At 41.1% G+C, this 19,841-nt stretch overlaps 1 protein-coding gene across 2 annotated transcripts; it reads right to left on the bottom strand.

Annotated features, from left to right (window-relative positions):
• Positions 1-5,595: 5,595 nt before the first annotated feature.
• IFRD1 (interferon related developmental regulator 1) lies at positions 5,596-18,616 on the bottom strand. 2 transcript variants are annotated; one of them, XM_013947679.2, is made up of 13 exons: positions 18,491-18,616; positions 16,076-16,180; positions 14,995-15,076; positions 14,426-14,550; positions 13,924-14,081; positions 12,400-12,450; positions 12,128-12,306; positions 11,886-11,994; positions 9,858-9,992; positions 8,418-8,546; positions 7,210-7,305; positions 6,232-6,303; positions 5,596-5,776 (listed from the first exon to the last, which is right to left on the bottom strand). In XM_013947679.2, the coding sequence occupies exons 1-13, from the start codon at positions 18,534-18,536 to the stop codon at positions 5,753-5,755; spliced, it is 1,311 nt and encodes a 436-aa protein (XP_013803133.1). In that variant the 5' UTR covers positions 18,537-18,616; the 3' UTR covers positions 5,596-5,752. The 2 variants fall into 2 exon arrangements, with proteins under 2 accessions (XP_013803133.1, XP_013803135.1); XM_013947681.2 differs by lacking the exon at positions 6,232-6,303.
• Positions 18,617-19,841: the final 1,225 nt, after the last annotated feature.

Genomic DNA, 19,841 nt, shown 5'->3' with positions numbered 1-19,841 from the left:
ATATATATGTATATATACCTATTTAGAAACTCTATGTCACTAGCTCCAATGTTGATCTGAACATTAGTTGCTTAGTTATATAACCTTTTTATCTTGGTGGGTACTTGGTAAACTGGAGGGTGATATCCTGACCCTAGTGAAAGCAAAACATTCACTAACTTCACCAGAAAGGATATCACTCAGGTCCTCTGCTTTAAGCATCAAACAATTCAGAGACAAGACATGGCAAGAAAGCAGATACAGACATAAGAGATAAACATCAAGAATACAGGTTTGCTTATGCACAATGCAATGTCAGTGTGAAGTTATTATCTACCTGTGAAAAATGGAGCAAAAAATACTCTTCTAATGTGGTTCTACTTGATATAGATGGTAGTTCTGGACAAATTAAAGCCTGATGGCAAATCTGTTCTTCAGACTAATACCCTGGGCACTGGATGGGGCCCAGTCAGTAAAAAAAAAACTTCTCTGCCAAAAGTCTGGATGCACAAACTGAGTTAATGGTTATATAAATATGTCCAGTTATGAAGGAAGATTATATATAAAGAAGAAGCAATACCTAAGTATGTTCCCACATGAGTTGCACATTATTTCTTAATAGTCTTTCAGCTTTCTTTATGTTATTCTGACTCCAGAAATATGTTCTAGAAACATAGTACTGTTCAAGTCATGAGGAGATGCAGCTGCTGTAACTAGGCATCTTAGACAACTACACCAATTGCTGCTAACTCCCTCTGTAATCAGTAAAGAAAATCACCTACCTCCAGAGTATGTTCCTCTTATTTTAAGGTAGGTCTTTTTAGACCTGAGTATTGCAGTCTAGAGGGACCTTTTCTTTGCTAAGCAATGTAAAGGGGGAGCTCGCAGAGACTAGCTTAGCCTTGGGGGTCAGTTACATCTTAGCCATTTAGTATTTTATCAGATCTATCAAGTTCAATTTACCCACGAGTGCTCCACACTATACAAGCCTTCTCTTCATGGTAGGAGCCGGGCACTTAAAGGTGATTTCTGAATCCTAGATGGGTTGAATTGCCCTCTTGATGTGCCTCTCCCTCTCTCTTCCACTCCAAGAAATAAAGAGAGAAGGTAGTGTGACCAGATTCCTAACTTACCACTTAATTAAAAACCTGAAGTATGAGAAATACAAGTCTAAATGCTTACAAAAAAGACCTGTTTTTTCCCTCATCAAACCAGATTCAGGAGAAAGCTGTCATAATTTGTCCATATGGATATTTTCTCCCCCAAATTTGAGCATAGAGCCAAATAACTATTCACTAAGTCTCAATAAAATTGCAAAGACGAAGTGCTTTAATCACTTCTGAAAAATGGACTAGTTCTCCCATTAGAAAGTGGCGATTGACAAGCCTAAATGTATGCTTCTTTACTTAAATTTAATAGAGCCCAACATAGAAATGATTACAGTTTATTTTTAATCTGTTCAGAATTGTTGCTGAAAAACACAAAAATAAGGTAGAAAAGCTAGAATTGTAGTGATTACCCTTATAACCTTATTACCCCTTATAACCCTTATTACCCTGATAACCCTTAAGATTTTTAGATGTGCAGCAGCAATTTCAGGACAGATGGTTGGATCCACTTTCATCCCTGTGGAATGTCACATGGGGGAAGACAGCAATTTTTGCAGGCAATGTCATCACCCGCGCTATCTCTGGCATTTCCCTACAAGCACACCCGTGGCCAGCTGCGGTCGTTACAGAGTCCTGTGTTTCAGTAACAGTATGCTAAAAGTCGCCACCTCACACACAGACTGGTTATTTTTAGCTTCAGAAGAGCAGTTGTTTCTCTTGGGCATTTTGAGTAGTACCTCCCTGCAAGCTCCAGGAAGACTCTTAACAATTTTAGCTGTAATGAATGTGAGTACCTTTGATCCATTAATATTAGAAATTGAATTTATACATTTCTGGGTTCATTATTAAATATTTAAAACCAATTTACTCATTGTGCATGTAATTGCAGTGAAGAAAATCAGTACTTATTGAACAAAGTCTATTTTACATTTGTTTGGGTTTTCTTTTTTCCATTGGCCTCCCAGGACAAATGAGAGAGGATACAGACACTGGTGTCACTAACCAAAAGTATTGATTAGTTTCCCAACAAACTAATTAAACATTGTGCTTTTTAAATCATTCCATCTTGTACTTCAACCTTGCTTAAAGACCATTTCCCCATCTGACTTAAATTTCTCCTTAAATTGTTGTGGTTAAATTAGCACTTTGTGTAAGAAGAAAACTCTGCACAGAAAAGACGATGACGATCAAGTCTAAAAGGAATCAAAAAAACAAGAGAATGAAATGTTACTTACAACATAACCACGCTGAGCTAATTTGCCAGTATGGAAGATATCAGCCAGTGACAATCACCAGAAGAAAACGTGTGCTGCTCTTTCTCTACTTTTAAGACCCACGAGAACCTGTCAGCTCCTGCACAACCCATGAATGCAGCTATGAAACAGACTGTCCCTTTCAGTCTATATTTAGTGTTCATCTTGGCTAAGTAGACTGGTTTCCAAAAAGAAATCAGCACACACAGAGCTCTTCTTTATTATATTGGAACCATTATACTATCCTGTAATGGAAAACTGGAAGACTTGTTTCTGGTGGCAAACATTTCAATTAACCTTTTTCTTTATGATCATTTTTAGTTTTTAAACTAGTTTGCTATGCAGAAGAGTCTTATCTACAATATTGTAGTTATGAGTATCTTCAAGGCATATACTGAAGAAACAGGGTATTTTCCTCATTCTTCCACACACTTACAAAATCAAGTGGAACACAATTTCAGGATGGACTAATTTGTATGACATCCTTAGTTGTTTAAAAAATAAATTCTGATGCACATGATTATTAGTACTGATAACTGTTCTGTGCACAAAAAGTTTTTATTAGTTTTTTTGTTGCCAGCATTGCAGTGTGTAATGTTACAGCACATTGTAATGCAGTTAGGCAGCTAGGTTAACACAAAGGGGACATGGGCCAAAACAACAAATCCTCCCTGAAGCAATCTTATATTGATTATAGGATACTGAGTCCTACGCTGAGTAACCTTAAACTGGTATAGAATACATTCTTTTTTCAGGAAACATCACAGAGGATACATCTACTGACTCTACAATTTCCCACCCCAGGCTGACAGGCTCTAAAGCAGCCCAGTCTGAGTAGCTGAGCAGTAACGCACACATCTTAAGCTGCACAGGTCCCTTAGAAACCCTCCAGGCAAGGAGGGGCAAGCAAGGAAAGAAAAAAACAAACAAACAAACAAAACCCTTCATCTGTATCCCTGAAAGATTCCTGACACCACCCTAATTTTAAGAGGAGGATCCAAAACTCTCCAGTTCTAAGGTTGAGAAGGTCTACAAATCTATCATAAATCCCAGTAGGTAGCAAAACAACCTTTCTCCTCTTCATACTGAGCATGGTCTTTTTGCTGATCTCTGCCCTGGACTGCTTCCAAGAGGGTAACTCAATCAGATGTAGGCTGTACTCATTCTGGGTTCAGTTTTAATTTCTTCTCAATGTAGAGTCCACATTCCCTTACAGCCATGTCCCCTTCAACTACTTAAACCCACAGACATGTTTACAACTTTAAAGGAGTAAGAATGCACAGGGTTTCACAGAATCACAGCATCACAGAATCGCTGAGGTTGGAAGGGACCTCTGGAGATCATCTAGTCCAACCCCCCTGCTCAAGCAGGCTCACCTAGAGCACATTGCACAGGATTGCATCCAGGCGCGTTTTGAATATCTCCAGAGAAGGAGACTCCACAACCTCTCGGGGCAACCTGTTCCAGTGCTCTGTCACCCTCACAGTGAAAAAGTTTTTCCTCATGTTCAGATGGAACTGTCTGTGTTTCAGTTTGTGCCCGTTGCCTCGCGTCCTGTCACTGGGCACCACTGGAAAGAGTCTGGCCCCATCCTCTCGACACCCTCCCTTCAGATGCTTGTACACGTTGATAAGATCTCCTCTCAGCCTTCCCTTCTCCAAGCTAAACAGGCCCAGCTCTCTCAGCCTTTCCTCATAAGAGAGATGCTCCAGTCCCCTAATCATCTTTGTGGCCCTTCCCTGGACTTGCTCCAGTAGTGCCACATCCCTCTTGTACTGGGGAGCCCAGAACTGGACGCAGTACTCCAGAGGTGGCCTCACCAGGGCTGAGTAGAGGGGGAGGATCACCTCCCTCCACCTGCTGGCAACACTCTTCCTGATGCAGCCCAGGAGACCATTGGCCTTCTTGGCCACAAGGGCACATTGCTGCCTCATACTTAACTTGGTGTGCACCAGCACTCCCAGGTCCTTCTCCGCAGAGCTGCTTTCCAGCAGGTCAACCCCCAACCTGTACTGGTGCATGGGGTTATTCCTGCCTAGGTGCAGGACCCTGCACTTGCCTTTGTTGAACTTCAGGAGGTTCCTCTCCGCCCACCTCTCCAGCCTGGCCAGGTCTCTCTGAATGGCAGCACAGCCCTCTGGTGTATCTGCCACTCCTCCCAGTTTTGTATCATCAGCAAACTTGCTGAGGGTGCACTCTATCCCTTCATCCAGGTCATTAATGAAGAAGTTGAACAAGACTGGACCCAGTACTGACCCCTGGGGGACACCGCTAGCTACAGGTCTCCAACTAGACTCTGTGCCACTGATCACAACCCTCTGAACTCTGCCATTCAGCCAGTTCTCAATCCACCTCACTGTCCTCACTGTTTGTTTTAAAAGAGAAAACAGACTAGACCAAATACAACCTATTTAGCATGCTTCCTCCCCCCCCAAACATGTAAGTCCAAGCTGAAATACACTGACAAAATTTTTGCAACTATGGCATTCACCGCTCTAGATCATTTTTACTAGAATATGAATAAATATAGAACTAGAATATATCCCATTTTGTTTCTGCTACAAAGGGGGGAAGAGGGGGAACAACTGAAAAAAACAAAGCCCCCTACTAAAACATTTTTCTTTATCAGAGACAACAGTTGTTGGTGGTGGTTTTTTTTTTTTTAATTAAGTTGACTTTTTTGCAAATAACATGACTTTCATTTTCGGAACATTTATTCTAGCAGGCAGTTATATTTGTATGTCTTTTGGTTCAGAAGGTCCAGATATCTAAGCTCTATTGTCTTTACGATAGATCATCCTAAGAAAGATTGTTGCTGGTTATTGGCACATTCCAGTCATCTGGAGACTAAAACTGAGGATACAAGAGAAGTTTTCAAGATGATGAAACAGGATGTCTAGAGTGTCTCCTGTAGGATAAAGGGACAAGGTGTTTTGCATACCAGAACTAAGAGAAACATTTGACTCTCGATCCACAAATTTCTGACTATTTATAACATGAATTGCTGTCACAAATCAAGGGCAGGCTGAAGTGCAGACCATCATAAGTAAAAAAATACATATATACCTTACAAAAATAGTAAGGTACAGTTTCATGTAGCATCTGCTAAAGAATTGATAGTATCTCAGTCATATGTCTGACTGGGTAAATAATAAGTGTAGTTTTGCATGAAATAAAAACCTAAGAGTTAAAACTGATGCATTTCTAGCATTTCAGCTTTTCATTCACATAGTAATTACTTTTAGACAGACAGAAAACAGTGAGAAAGATCTTTATTCCAAAAATTTAATATCTTGTTTCAGAACACATGAATCTTGGTTTTATCTTACATTGAGGCAAGTATTGTCATTTACTACTTCACTATAAGTGAAGGTAATTGAACTTCATAGTCCTGTTCAGTATAAAGTCATACTATGCAGAATTTTCTTCATCCATCTGCCAGTTAAGAGTTAAAAAAAAAGTTACTAAAATAATTTCACATGAACAAGTTTCATTCCATATTAACACATTCCTAACAAAAACACTTGGTCAAATTAATTTAATTTTCCTTAATACAAATTAAGGAATCAAATCTGACACATGGCAATTCAATACATTTATCCACACCATTTAACAGTTGAGTTACAATATATTCAAGTTTTGAGCAAGTTGCATCTAAGTGTTACAATTTACCCCTGCACCCAATCTTACCATCAATCTATATACAATATATATGCAACTAAGCAATAACATGCATTATATTTACAGATATCATACATTATCCCAGTGTACAAGTGCAAGCTGTGACTACAGAAGGTTAAAAACTCATCTAAAAGTTACAAATTTACTTAAATTATGAAAGCCTTAAAATTGAACACCACAAAAAAGGAGATCTAGAAAAATTCACCCACATCTGCTCTTTTATCACGACATTTACTTCTAGCCTTTGTCCGAGCCTTGAATGCTGCAGAGTTGTACAAGTGCTACAAAATAAAAGGAGAAATTAATCTCACAGATGTTCAAAGGCTTATGTTCCAAAGATTTTTTTTTGGTATCATCTAAGAAACACACATCATCTTTATAGAACTTGGTAGACCTTGTAAAGTTTACAGTGTACCATAAGCTTTGCACCAAGGGCAGATAAATTTTAAGCTACATCCATTTAAAGGAAATTTGCATAATTCTATAAATAAGTCAGTTTCGAGCATCATACAGACAATGTAAATTAAGCATGATTAAGAGCTTGATAGTACTATTCCACAGTTCATACACACTCTTCCTTAGGGCACTCAAATTCACTGGGACTGTAAACTATCCAGTCTGTTCACTTACAAGGGTATCTTTCTTCCTATAGGTGTTTTATACTCTGCATCAAAGGTCTTGACAACAAAAAGATTTGGAGGAATCATATGGTTCAGTGCACATTGTCAGTATGAACATGGGATGATTATATTCACAACCAACAGAACAAAGGCATGCTGGTATGTGTTCTGCACCAGAGAATTCTGGACCCTGTCTTTGTAAAGATTTGGTCACTACGATTTCCTGAACATCTCCACCCAAAAATCTACGGCTCTGACAAGAGACCAGGCTTCACACATATGGAGCAGGAATTGGATACCTGTCAACAATCAAGTCAACCTTGCGACCCCCTGGAAGAAAAGCAGTTGCACAAAGGTGCCTAACGGAAGAGCCAAAAATAAGAGCTGATAAAGACACAATACAAGTCAGGTTTGATTTCACTCAGGACAATACAGAGCATTGTCAGAATTAAGATGACAAGCTTAAGGATGACAGCTTCTGAAATGCATGCCTTGAATACTATTTAATTCAGGAGAAACATATTAGTGCATTAAGTGAACAAAATATAGGGAGGTGCAATAACCTACCCTTTCAAAACGGGATATCTTCATTGTCTTAAGAGTTGCAGCATCTAGCATTACTGGCGGACCAAGTTCAAACACGTTCCGAAGAAACTCATTTGACTGAATAACAAGAAACACATAGAATAATCAGTTTGCATTTTGATTATCCTCCAGAGATGACTACTATCAAATATCAAGAAGTGTTCAATAACAAATAATAGCAGCAGTTTAACATGACTCCCAGTATCATTTGTTATTAAGCCAGGAAACACGTCTTCTTTGAATCAGAATAAAGCTAAGAACTGCCCTCTCAAGGAAAAGGAGACAGCCACCCCATTTATTTTGTTTGCCCCAGCAAGTAAAATACTGTTCTGTTGCATCCTTTACACAAAACCAGGCAGTTGGACCCAGATCCATATGGTTTCACAACACTAACTTTTAGACATCTGGTTCCAAAAGTAGTATTTGAAAAAGCTGTTACATGCCTAGGCTCCCCTTAGGTATGTAGGAACACAATTCACACCAGACTGAAGGTTTTAATTCAGTGATTATTATAGTATTATGGGAGCACATACTCCTAGGCTACAGTTCCTGCTTCCAATACATACTTAACCAGATGACTAGTGAACAAGAGTTCCCAGAGCAGAGATGAAGACTTATTCCCACCCATCTCAAATGCTGTCATCACTGGGCTGCAATCATGCTCATTATTTTTGACTCAAACTTTGCATTCCTTCTTACAAGCTTGAACAGGAAGGGTGGAGCACATCCAGCTTTATAGCAGCCAGATGACTAAGGCATTCTGCTTGGAGAGCATGACGATTCAGAAAAAAAGCTGAAGCTAAGGAGATATTCAACTTGAGTTTTTTTAGTTCTTGAAGAAGTCTACTACCTGCTAACACAGTGCACACAGGCTACAACTTGGAGCCAGCTCACCAGGACAGTTCTTCCAACTCAGTCTAGTTCCCCTCTTCACTTTTTTCTCTCAGAGTACACATCTTGTACAAAGCTGACATGGTTTTTACTTTGCCAAACTCAAGTAGGTGTGAAAGTGTCTTAAACTTATTAAGTGCTGTCTTTAACACTACTAATGCAAAAATTGTTTAAGTTTCACTAATGACTTCACATTTCATAGTCTTAATTATTACAAAGAAACTAAACAGGGAAGAAGCAGACTCTTGTTAAGACAGTCTGAGCATGTAACAAACAGCATGTTTCAAACAGCAGCTCACCTGCAAATGATATTGCATCCCTGACCCCAGGATCTCCTTGAAGGTATCATAGGTTTGTTTTTTAACCCAGCAGTCAATATACATGCGCTCTGGTCCAAATTTAACTGTCTCTGTAGGAAAGTCACGCTCCTGTCCAAAATTAAAGGAAGCAACATATATGATTTTAATTTAAAATAATCCTTTGCACTAGGATCTGCACACATCTTAAGAGCTTTATTTTGATTATTTCAAAACACCAAAACCTCCCAACTAACGTAATACACCTATACTAAAGGTCATATTTGCTCATAAGCTGGTGTATACCTTAAGTTAATCTCATCCCCAAGACTTGAAGTTGACATTCTTGAAGTTAGAAGGCTTTTTTTTTTTTTAAACCAGCTCAAACACGTAACTTTCTTTCATCTTGAACTTGACTACAAGAATTGGATTTAATCTCCAGAAAAAATCAGTTTTGAGTGCAAGATTCACATTTCAGTCAGTTTGTAAGTCCCATTCAGCCCATGCCTTTCAAGTGCTGTATTCTGAAACAAGCTACATTTGTGACAATGTAATGTAACAAGTGTTCATGACTCATTTTTTACAGGGTGAGTCTCAAAGGTGAATTCAAAACACTTCAAGGCCTTCTCTTTAGCTTCTCCAAGATGTTAAACTGTTCTGTCAGCTAGTATTTACTCTTATCCATATGACAAGATAAAAATTAAGTATCTGACAAATCAAGAGTTGACTTCATTCAGTAAGATGTCGTTAATGCGACAAAAGTTTGACTTTGTCTTACAGATGCTTTGCTAGAGAGAAGTCATGCCATCATCCAATTCTTTTAAAGTACTAATTTTTTTTATTGGTCCGTTAATCTGGATGGGGAGAACCACAAGATTACTGCACAAGCATTATGACAGCGGGGGAGGGGACACACCCACACCCACCACACAAATAGTTCTTCAGCCCTGATAAGATATGTTTCCAAATTGCAGCTCTTACTATTGACAAGATACTACCAAGTTGCTTTTTGTTTATTTTGCACAACAGTTAAGCGGAAGTTTTTACAAGCAAACCTTTTCACAAAATTCAGGAAGCTAATTTGGATGTCATACAAAGTCTTGCATGAAATAAGCCTGCATAAGGTAAAAACCAAGGAAAATTTACTATTTATACTGTAATGTTTGGACTTTTTTAAAAGAAAAGTCTTCTTCAAAATGAAATTCAAGTTTGGACTAGAGGAAAATAAAGTTTGACTTATAAAATATTCAAAAAAGTGCAGTTATATTTAAAGTAAAGGCAGGATTAGTGACCAGAATAATTTGAAGTCTCATTTCTTTAAAAGTAGACTTAATTCTGCTGCCTTAACAGAAACAGTAGTTCTATATAATAAGAGAAAGATTTTCACACATTTGTACACTACATATTACAATCGATGTAGTCAAAGACAGACATGAAAATCACCTCAACAGCTCGTAAAACATCTCTGAAGACTGATCGCTGCTTTCTTTTATCTACTTTGGCTCGGTGCTTGTTTCCATCAGTAGCTAGAGCTCTTAGTTTCTCTGTTAGAGGCTCCATATCTTCATAAAAGAAATCCTAGTCCAAAAAAAGAACAGTTTTCAGTTTCTGGACTTAACATCCTACCCTGCAAGTGGCAAAACTGATCTCTCCCCAAATTCTGGGCATATAGACCTCTACAACTTAGTGACCTATCATTTTGTTATTTTAAGAGATAGTGAGTGACTTTCTGTAGTTCCAACTGCAGTATGCTTAAGCCAGTAAGAATGAAGCCACAGGATCCATTTACCCAAGATGGATAGCATCAGCTCTGTGCTAGTAGTCAGAGCCATGTGAAACACAGTAGAGCTCCCTCAGTGTGCATATATACATGTCAGTCTGTTCTGCTCTGTAATTCCAAGGGGCTCAAACTGCCTAACTGATCTGTTGAACCTTGCTGTCAGTCCTGTTGACAAGCTGAGAGCACTTTGAGGAAACAAGCTGGTTATTAGCACAGAATTCATGCCTTTGGAGATGGTTGTGAGACACCATTAGACTGACAGTAAAGAATATTTAGTCATGAGTTTTGTATGGAGTGGTAAATTAGAAAGCATTTGTTTTAAAAGCGCGTTTAACAGAAGATCAACTCCAAGTAAAATTTAGTGCATAAATGTTGAACAGGCAATATTTTCTTTCCTCCATTTACTAATTCAGCCACTTGCATAAAAGCAAGCACCTTAGTTGAACATTTTGTCTGGTCAACTAAGTTGAGTTTACCGCATGCTTTTTGAAAGACACTGCTCAAAGGCAAAACACAGTAAATATTTTTCTAGTTTACGGTGATGGTTAAACAGAATTAGTTTAACCAGAGGTTTTAAGTAACTATAGTCTATCTTTTAATGCAGTTTAAGTTTTTAGTCACTCGCAGACAGTTTGACCAAGTGAAGGATCAAGTTCTGGGATCATTTTTCTTTCTTTCAAAGTTGGCTTCCATAGCCAAGACTCAAATCCCTACTGTTTAAAATTAAACAGAAGTCTCAGCATATTGTTTCAAGTTATGCAATGTTAGCATATTGTGTATCCTGACTCAAATGGAGTTATCCTTTCATTCTGGACACTGTTCTGGCAAAGAACAGGAGCCTTGATCAAGCTATGAGCCATTCAGGCAGCTCTCTCAAACTGTGCCATGGATAAGTGGCGACTACCTTCTTCGGTGCTGTCAAGAAAACATTTCAGAAATTAGTACGGCATAATAAAGAATGTAGTCAAGTTTGGCTGTGTATGAGGTAATATCAAGAAGCTTTTTCATCTAATCTGACTCAAAAGCAAACCCCAATAAATCTCACTAAACATAGCAAGACTGGTATTTGTATGTACATTAATTCTCTTCAAAACTCTCCCCCCCACACACCTTAAATTACAATTGGCTCTAAAGTAGTCACAAATGCTGTGAAAGTATAATGCAATATTAGTCAATCCTTCTAGAGGTATCCAAATAAGGATACTGAAAAAAACAATGTTAAAAGTCACCATGGTTTCTACTCAAGGTAAGTATTAGCTGCGAGAGGAGGATCATGCAGATTGGCAGTGACTGGAACTTGTCTGTGGAAAACTAAAGTATCTAATGAACGCTCCAACTACAGTATTGTTTCACCTTGGAACATCTCTAATAAAATATTTTCTTTTTAAAAAGCTGGTGTTGGATTTAGACATTACAGCTCTCACACTACATTTCTAGTGTGCCCTGAAGTATCATTTAATGTTTTATTAGATTGGCCATGTTTTGTACCATTTCAGTTAGTGTGAAAACATTAACAAGTCACTGTGAAACACTGCCATGCCCAATTAAATTGAGGCAGTGTCCCTACAAAGAACATACCCAGTGGATTATCTGTCACTTGTTGAGATCAGGGATGCTATATGACACAGGTTAAGAAGTTTATCTTGTCATCACCCCAATGCAAGAAAATTTAACTGCTGACTTATACTTACAGCGTCTGTTTCACGTGCCAGTTCGAACAGAAGAGCTAGTGTTTCTCCAGCAGCTATTCTCATGTTGACATCATCACAAGACAGCAGACTTGGAAGCTTATATAAGTGCCTAAAAGAGTTAGCCACATTTCATTAACATGTAAATTTTGTTGATGCTGCTTCACTGAATTAAACAACAACCACCACCCACAACATCCCTCCCCCCCGCAATCACTACATTTGCTTTCCAGAAAGTTACTCACATTTCAATTTTCTTCTTCACTTCATTCATTGGACAAATAGTCAACAACAGCGTCCATGCTAAGAGAGCACTAATGTGAAGAACAATATTATGTGTACCCGATACACCATTAGTGTCTCTGTCTCGCTGATAAGCTTTTGTGAAGATGTTTTCAAGGCATTCCATAGTAGAGAACAGTTCCTGAACAGGAAAAAACCCAAGGTCATGGACACAGCTGAAGATTTACATATTTTCATATTGTTGATTAAATATAAATATAAGTGTTATCCTTACCGTAATGTCATCAGTGACAATGAAACAGCAAATCCCTAAGCAGGTTGCACACTAGGCACAGAAGAAAAGAATGTCAGTATTTGACATTAATAATTATGCTGACAAAATTCCTAAGCTTGAACCTTTGATATTTAACAGCTGGAGTAATGGAGACTTGAGATTAAGACCCCAGCAGAATAAAACTATTCATAACTGTTTAATGCAGCTACTTCATAACAGTCACCTTTCAGTTTCTGTCTACTCTCAGGATAATTTTATTAAACAGGCTACTCTCAGGCATTTGCTTTTCATGCAGTATCATTTAATTCAACTTAAAAAGCCCTTCCAAAAAGCCACATGTAGCATTCTTTTCATGTAATTATTTTAAATCCCACTAGAAGTCATTAGCAGAAACTATGTTGATAAATAATAACAGACAACTGATACTCATTCACAGCTGTGGGAAATATTTCTCCCATTCTCTACCCAGGATTAGAAATTAAATGGCATTAAAACCACTGACTTTAACAGCTTTTCTTGGAACCTTCCAGTTTTTAATAGAAGGTCCTACATGTCCCTTTCCTACTCCCCTGTGCTCTGTTCCCAGGGTCTCCAGACTGTTGGAAGTGACATTCATGCTAACCACACAACAATCCAAACTACACTTAAACATGCCAGGACAAACTTTAATAGTTTTTAAGAAGCAATCACTGTTCAACTAATATGACTTCCTCTTACAACTGGTAATATCTGTTGTAACACAGCTTGAACACAATAGGAAAAGTAACTAGCTATATATGGGTAAACATGACAGGAGGAATATTAATTAAAATTCAAAACTTCTAAACAGAATTCTTTTCAAAAGCTTTAAATTGGCTTCAGTCAGCATTTTAGCATATACTGATGTCAATATTTTTTTGTCAATATTTTTTTGTAAATGTATAGCCAAAGTTTTAGCCATACTACTGATGTATAAATGAAATGACTAGGTAAAATACTTTTGGTAATAAGAATGTGTTTTAAGTATGAAGTATGTAATTCTAGACTTGCTATATGAAATTTAATCATATAGAAATATATTTGCATAAATAATATTCTGCTGCTGTTACAGAAGTTAGAACTGGAAGTCACATCAGTCAGCAGAAACACTTATTATGCTTTTCTATACCGTGTCGCCCAAGAACAAAGTTAACAGTGTGCCGTGAAAGAAGAACTGACAACCTGTAAAGCTGTCCCATGGCCCTCAGAACTGGGGTAAGGAGACTGCAGTATAGTGAGAGTTAAAACACTTTATAAAAATACTAGGTTTAACAACTCTTGACTGAACTTCCCAGGTTGAAGGTGAGAATGACATTCAACCTTTAGGTTCCATACAAAGCTTTTCAAACCAGCGATAACTGCTATGCCTCACTGGGAAGTTACATCAACACTAGTAGTTTATGCTAGGGTAGTAACCTTTAGTTCTGATTTACACAACAGTGAGATAGTCTAAAATTGCCCTTTGTCCCTTCCTGGCAAACAGAACAGTTAATTTTTTACACTTACAGCCTGTCTAGCTTGGATACTGGCTGCTCCATCACAAACAATCTTCTTCAGAACTGGTCCAAGGGTCTTAAATATCTCTTCACTTTCAATTCCTGACCCCAGCTGCACACACAGAAGACATGCCAGTCCTGCAGCTGCACACTGCTCATCACTCTTACCTAGACATTAACAAACTATGATGAGTGATCACCTTGTGCATTCCTTCACAGAACTTTAAAGCTGTAAGCCTGAAAACTTGAAAGGGGAAATTCAGCAAGAAATACACTTTCCCTCATTTTTATTACAAGTTAAGAGAAAGCATAGACAGGATGTAATTTCAGTTAATTCTCTGTGTCAGTTAAAAAAGCATGACACCTAAATTAAAAAAAAAAAAGAAAAGCTGCTAACATAACTAATTTATTACGTGCTCTATAAAGTACTAAGGAAGCCTCACAGTCTTGTTCTTCTTAAACGATAAGCCATTTCATAGGGATTATTTTCTAAAAGCAAGCATGTTAATTACCTTTCTTTATACAGCGTTCAATGCTATCAGTTAGAGTCATTCTCCTTTCCATGATAAATTCATATAATATTTTAGAAGAAAAAGCATTTTTCAGACTTTCAAGAGCTGCTTGTCTCGTCTTTGCACTGTTAGAAGAAAGAAGGCAACTTTTTGAAATCAGTTCCAGTTAAAGCTCAGCATTTGTTTTTTATGGTAGTCTATCCTTGTCTAGTCCCATCAGATGAGTAACACACTCCTTCCCTCAAGGACAGGAAAATCAAGGTTGTAGCCTACACACATGCCTGCTTATGCATTGCAAAGCTCATGATAGCACACCAGCTTAGAAATAAAGTCACTTCTCCTTCAAGTTATTAGGAGAGGAAAGCCTTATTTTCACTTATCCAAAAACTTGGTGGAGGGAGAAAGGTCTTTTCAAAACCACAAATAAAGCAAGTCTCCCCAGCATGAAATAAATGTAATTTCAGAAACTGTAATTTCTTTTCACGTAGACAAGTTTGATACCTATTTCCCTTATTACATCAGAGGAAGCAAGCAAACATATGAATGTGTTTTCTCAAAATATACTATACCTCTTGTCCAATGTAAGATCAATAAATCCCTTCAATTTGTATTCTAAGTCTTCTTGAGTTGCTTCTTCATCAACTTCAGGCCCTAATTCATAAGAAAAAATTTAATACTACAGATACAGTACATTTTATTAGCATATAGACTAGTATCTAATACTAAAGCTTTTTAATATTTATCTAAGAAAGTTAACTTATCACAGACAACAGCAACAGAAGTGTTCAGTATTAGAGCAAGAAAATGTTGTTCAGCCTATGACAATTAACTGCCCCTTAGAAATACTTTTAAAAACTCAGTGATGTGCTGTTTCTACACCTGCTTCTTACATGTGCTGAGAATAAATGCAGAATCTAGCCAGGTGTTAGATAAATCTCAATACAACTGACAGGCCCATCAACCAATCCAGTCAGCAAAATATTTTCATCCGGTCCGCTATATCCATGCCTGGACTACTCACTGTTCATGCAGCGAGTACTACCTAAACAGGCTGTCCTATCCAACATCACTTCATAGCTGTCTCTGTAACAGCAGCTCAGTTAAGAATTGCAAGTATTCAGTGAAGTCTCCCACCCTTATCCCCCTATGGCAGTAACAGGCTGTCAGGTCCCCTCCCCGCAACAGATTAGCATTTGGCAACTGCCCAGGTTGCAGAGACGGAAGAGAAGATAGGCTGCTGCTTCCACAGAGGAGAGTTTCCTGAAGTACAAATCTGGTTCAAAATCAGCAGACATGACTCACCCCATCTCAAATTCTTTTGCAGTTACTATTATCTCAACCACATGGTATTAAAATCAGCGTCTTGTAATGCATATTAAAATTCTTTTTGTCTCTACAAGTTAGCATTGAATACCTGAAAGAAGCCTAATTTTAAGAGAAGCTCATGAAACCTGAAGCATGTTCTTACCACATGTACTTCAAATACAAAGATACATACTAGAGTAACAGTCATATAGTGATTAACAAAATGCCATTATTTTATCATCTAGAGGATTCTTACAGTCTAATATTTAAAGAGATGTAATGCTGTGCTTAAACTTGGATTTTATGTTTTCAACAACATGAACAGATCAAAATTAAAGAACATACCATCTTCAGTGAAGCTAGCAGGATCGCTGAAACCACTGCAGTGGCTCATAGTTTCAATTGATGCATCTTCATCACTAAAAGGCTGCACATTTCTGGGCTGACCACCTTAAAGAAAGGGATGAATACAATAGTTTGATCATTTTCACAGAGAAAAGGAAGATCTGAATTCCCCTCCCACCCGATTCCCTCTCCCTGTCCAAGCACAGATTACCATTTCCTTTCTCTGCTAGTTCCTTTACTCCCACCTTTTCTGATGACTCCGCTCCCTGGCTCCATTCTAGAAGATCTTTTGTGACAGTGATAGTAGGGAGGAACTCATCATTTTCTAAGTATTGGTAGAATATATATATATGTATTTTTTTTTCATTCATACTACGCAACTCACTTCCAATGTCCTTTTCAGTCTGTGGCCTACTACAGAGGCTCAAATGAGCTAAAATACAACCATAACCAGCAAAGCCAATTCAGTGCACATCTTTAACTGAAACTTGTTTTTATAATAGCACAACACAGTTGTGGCTGAAATGCTGCGAGTTACACAAGCAAAACATCACTGTACTAAACAATTTACAAGAAAGTGTAAGGTTCCATTTTGTTTCCAAGAAGGCAACAAAAGATCTCTCTTTTGTTGTTGTCAAATAAGTTCCTATGGCTGCTTGTTTTTAATTGATCCAGCAAGTCAAGCCTGATTCCTACTGCTGTGTAACCTGCATCAAGAACCAGTGCCTCCAAACTCCATTTCTCCTTCCTAATCTTTCGGCAGACCTTCTGAATAGGTTTCTGTATATCAAATTAAAACAGTTGTGCAGAAAGACCTCCATTTCATTTATTTCAACAGCTACCAGTCACAGTGGCAATCAAATACTGCCAACAAGACATTCTGAATGGCTTCTTCTCAAGAACTTCAGTCTTTTTTGATGACAACAGCATTTTTTCCACTAATGCTCATCTCCAGAATTTTTCATTCCTATATCTTTTCCTGTATTTATTCCTATATCTTATTTACTTATAAATATTACATAAATAAAGAATAGTTATTTATTCCTGTACCTTATTGTTATTGCATTAAGAGCTGGGGAAGTTTTGACCTGGTACTTTTTTATACTTTATATAACTGTCTTATCCTCACCCTTAAATTGGGTCTACTAAAATAAGAGACTAGTCTTAATGGTATTTCTCCATGGCTCCCAAATTTTGTTACAGAACTCGGAGTTCTGCTCTTCCATTTTAACTGTGTAGTACAATTGATTCTAAATTATTTAAGAAGCCAGAGCACCATGCTCGCCAGCTTCAGGAAGGCTTCCTGACTACCAAGAAACCAACTAAGTGTTTTTATCTAGGCAGAATCAACCTTGAGTTGGTCACTGTCCAAGTGTTTTCTACAACTTTTAAGTAAGGTCGAATAAATTAAATTCACACTTCAGAGGTTTTGAAGCTCTTGGCCATAAAACCGTTCATTTGAAGCACTCATGTTCTTCGTGTTTTCTATAGTTACAAAGGAGAAACACTGGCCAGCACGTGGACTGAGAAACCTGGGACCCTGGAGCCCTGGCACAGCCACCTCTGTGCTTCTAATACTGTCAAGTGGGGAACTTCAACGGGAAGGCGGCAAGAACAACAGACAGCTCAGCACAAGCTACAACTACGGCAGCTGCAGAAAGCCTTAGTGAACTGCCCACTTCCTAAATACTTGATTTTAAGAGGGGCAGACTCTGCTCACAACTACTATAGCGGAAACTGAAATTTCACACTACCCAACAAAATCACACGTGGCGTCTGCCTCTGCTTTTCCGCACAAACTCGGGATCGGTATTTGCTGATGAACTAAAGAGTCTTCCTTTCCCAACCCCCTCTTTCAGTCTAAGGCGGCCTTTTAAGCACGCCCCACACAGCAGTGGGGCACACGGCCGCCCCGGTGTAACTGGGGGGCGCAGCAGCAGCCCCGGGCCCCCCCCAACGCCGCCCGCCGAGGGGCCTGCGGGACCCCAGGCGCGGCTGCCCGCCGCTGGGGCCCCCCGGGCCCGCCTCGCCCCAGCGCATGCGCGCGCGCGCAGCGTGAGCTGGCGGTTTCGGAGCCAGGCTCCCGCCAGCGGCGGCCTCCGGCCCCGGCCTCGGCCCCAGCCCCAGCGGGGAGCCCGCCGGCCACGCCTGTCCGCCTGCCGCCTTCCTATCAGCCACGGCAGGCTCCGCACGTCCCCAGCGCCGCGCCAGGGCGCCGCCAGACAGGGCGGCGGCCCAGCCCGCCAAGGCCTCCTTCTCTGGGGACGCGAGGCACCACGGGAAACGTAGTCTCCCGCCACGGCCGCCGCGGCAGGCGCCGGCGGGGCGCGCCGCGGCCGCCAACTACGCGCCCCACAAGCCCTGCGAGCCGCGCATGCGCGGAGCCCCACCAGCCGGCCCCAGCCGCGCTCTCACCGGCTTCGCGCTGGTGGTTGCTCCCCCGCTTCTTGGACTTGGGCATGGTCGCAGCGGCGCTTGGCTCGGTTCCCTCGGTTCCCTCTCCGGGTCTTGGTCTCTCTGCTCCCCCCCGCCCGGGTATCAGCGATAATCAGCCGATAGAAGAGCAGGATCGCTTTTTACTACAACGTCTCTGCGAGGCTGACTTCCCGGACCGAGGCAGCGGAGGTGATTGGCGAAAGCAGGCGAAGGACGAATCGGTGGCGAAGGCAGAAATCCCCGTGAAGGCCCGTGAGCGGAATCGATGCATCTTTCTCCTCTCAGGCACCTGGAGCTAAAGGCGCAGAGGAGGCGCCGACGCGGCTTTTATCACCAGCCGGGCTGCGGGGGCGGGGCCTCGCGACGGGCCCTTGCGACAGCCAATGGCCGAGCGTTGCGACAGCGAGCGGGTGACTCAGGCTCGCGGGCCCGTGACGTGGTGACGCCGCTGGGAGGGGACGGCCGTGGGGGCGGCGGGCGGGTGGTAGCGTCGTTCCGAGCCGGCAGCGCCGCCTGGGCGGGGCTCTGTGGTTCGGGCGTCATCAGCGCCGTGCCGCGCTGCATGCTGGGAACGGCGGGGGCAGGGCGGCCTGTCCCGGCCTGACCAGCCCTCCCCCGCCCCGGCGGCGCCGCCGTGGCCTCGGGCTGCTGCCAGCTGCTGGCGCTGGCACCGGGCCCGCGACGCGGGTGATGTCGGTCCGAGCGGTTCCCGCGGCCCCGAGCGGAGAGCTGGCCGTGCCCCGCGCTGGCTCCCCTCGCCCCCCGCCTCCTGAAAGCCGGCTAAAAATACTTGAGGCCCGGCCGTCCGCGCAGGGGGCCGCGGCTGGGGAGGGGAGGGCCGGGCCGGGCCGGGCCTGGCCTGGCCGCGGGAAGGAGTTACCGTTTTACTGCGCTGTGCAGGTGTTGCTTCAGGGGATGAAAGAAATCTGGATGAAAACGAGAGCGAGCGCAGCATGCAGGGTTTATCTGAGGCCACAAGGGGCGGGCGGGGGGAGGAACCGCCGGCCGAGCGCTCTCGGAGCGGACAAAGGGCCGCGGTTACGGTGCCGCCAAGGCCTCTACGCGCCGGCCCGTTGTCAGCCCACGTGCCATGTTCGTCACGGTCACAGCTGGCAGCTGAAAATGTTCTTAGTTGAAAATATTTTCAACTAGTTCTAGTTTTAAACACTGTTGGTATAGAGAGAATCTTCTGCACCAGTTGCAATATACAGCTCATGGGAAATGCCAGAAGGGTTTAACTGTTTACATGTCACTTACAGATAAATACAGGTTATATACCTTCTTCACAAAAGATTTTATTCCACACAGGTATTTTGGGGAGAGGGGTGGG

The sequence above is a fragment of the Apteryx mantelli genome, chromosome 1 (genome assembly GCF_036417845.1).
Source record: "Apteryx mantelli isolate bAptMan1 chromosome 1, bAptMan1.hap1, whole genome shotgun sequence".
In the NCBI taxonomy this organism is placed as follows: domain Eukaryota; kingdom Metazoa; phylum Chordata; class Aves; order Apterygiformes; family Apterygidae; genus Apteryx; species Apteryx mantelli.
The sequence above is the reverse complement of the archived record's forward strand: the minus strand, read 5'-3'. Positions and strand labels throughout refer to the sequence as shown.

Excerpts from the sequence above, each read along its gene's own strand:
- IFRD1 (XM_013947679.2), bottom strand. The coding sequence starts at position 18,536 with ATGCCCAAGTCCAAGAAGCGGGGGAGCAACCACCAGCGCGAAGCCG. Across the intron at positions 8,547-9,857 it reads ATGTTTTACGAGCTGTTGAG|GAGCGTGACTTTCCTACAGA; the intron begins GTGATTTTCATG and ends AATTTTGGACAG. Across the intron at positions 6,304-7,209 it reads AGATATCCCGTTTTGAAAGG|CACTTGTACAACTCTGCAGC; the intron begins GTAGGTTATTGC and ends TTTATTTTGTAG.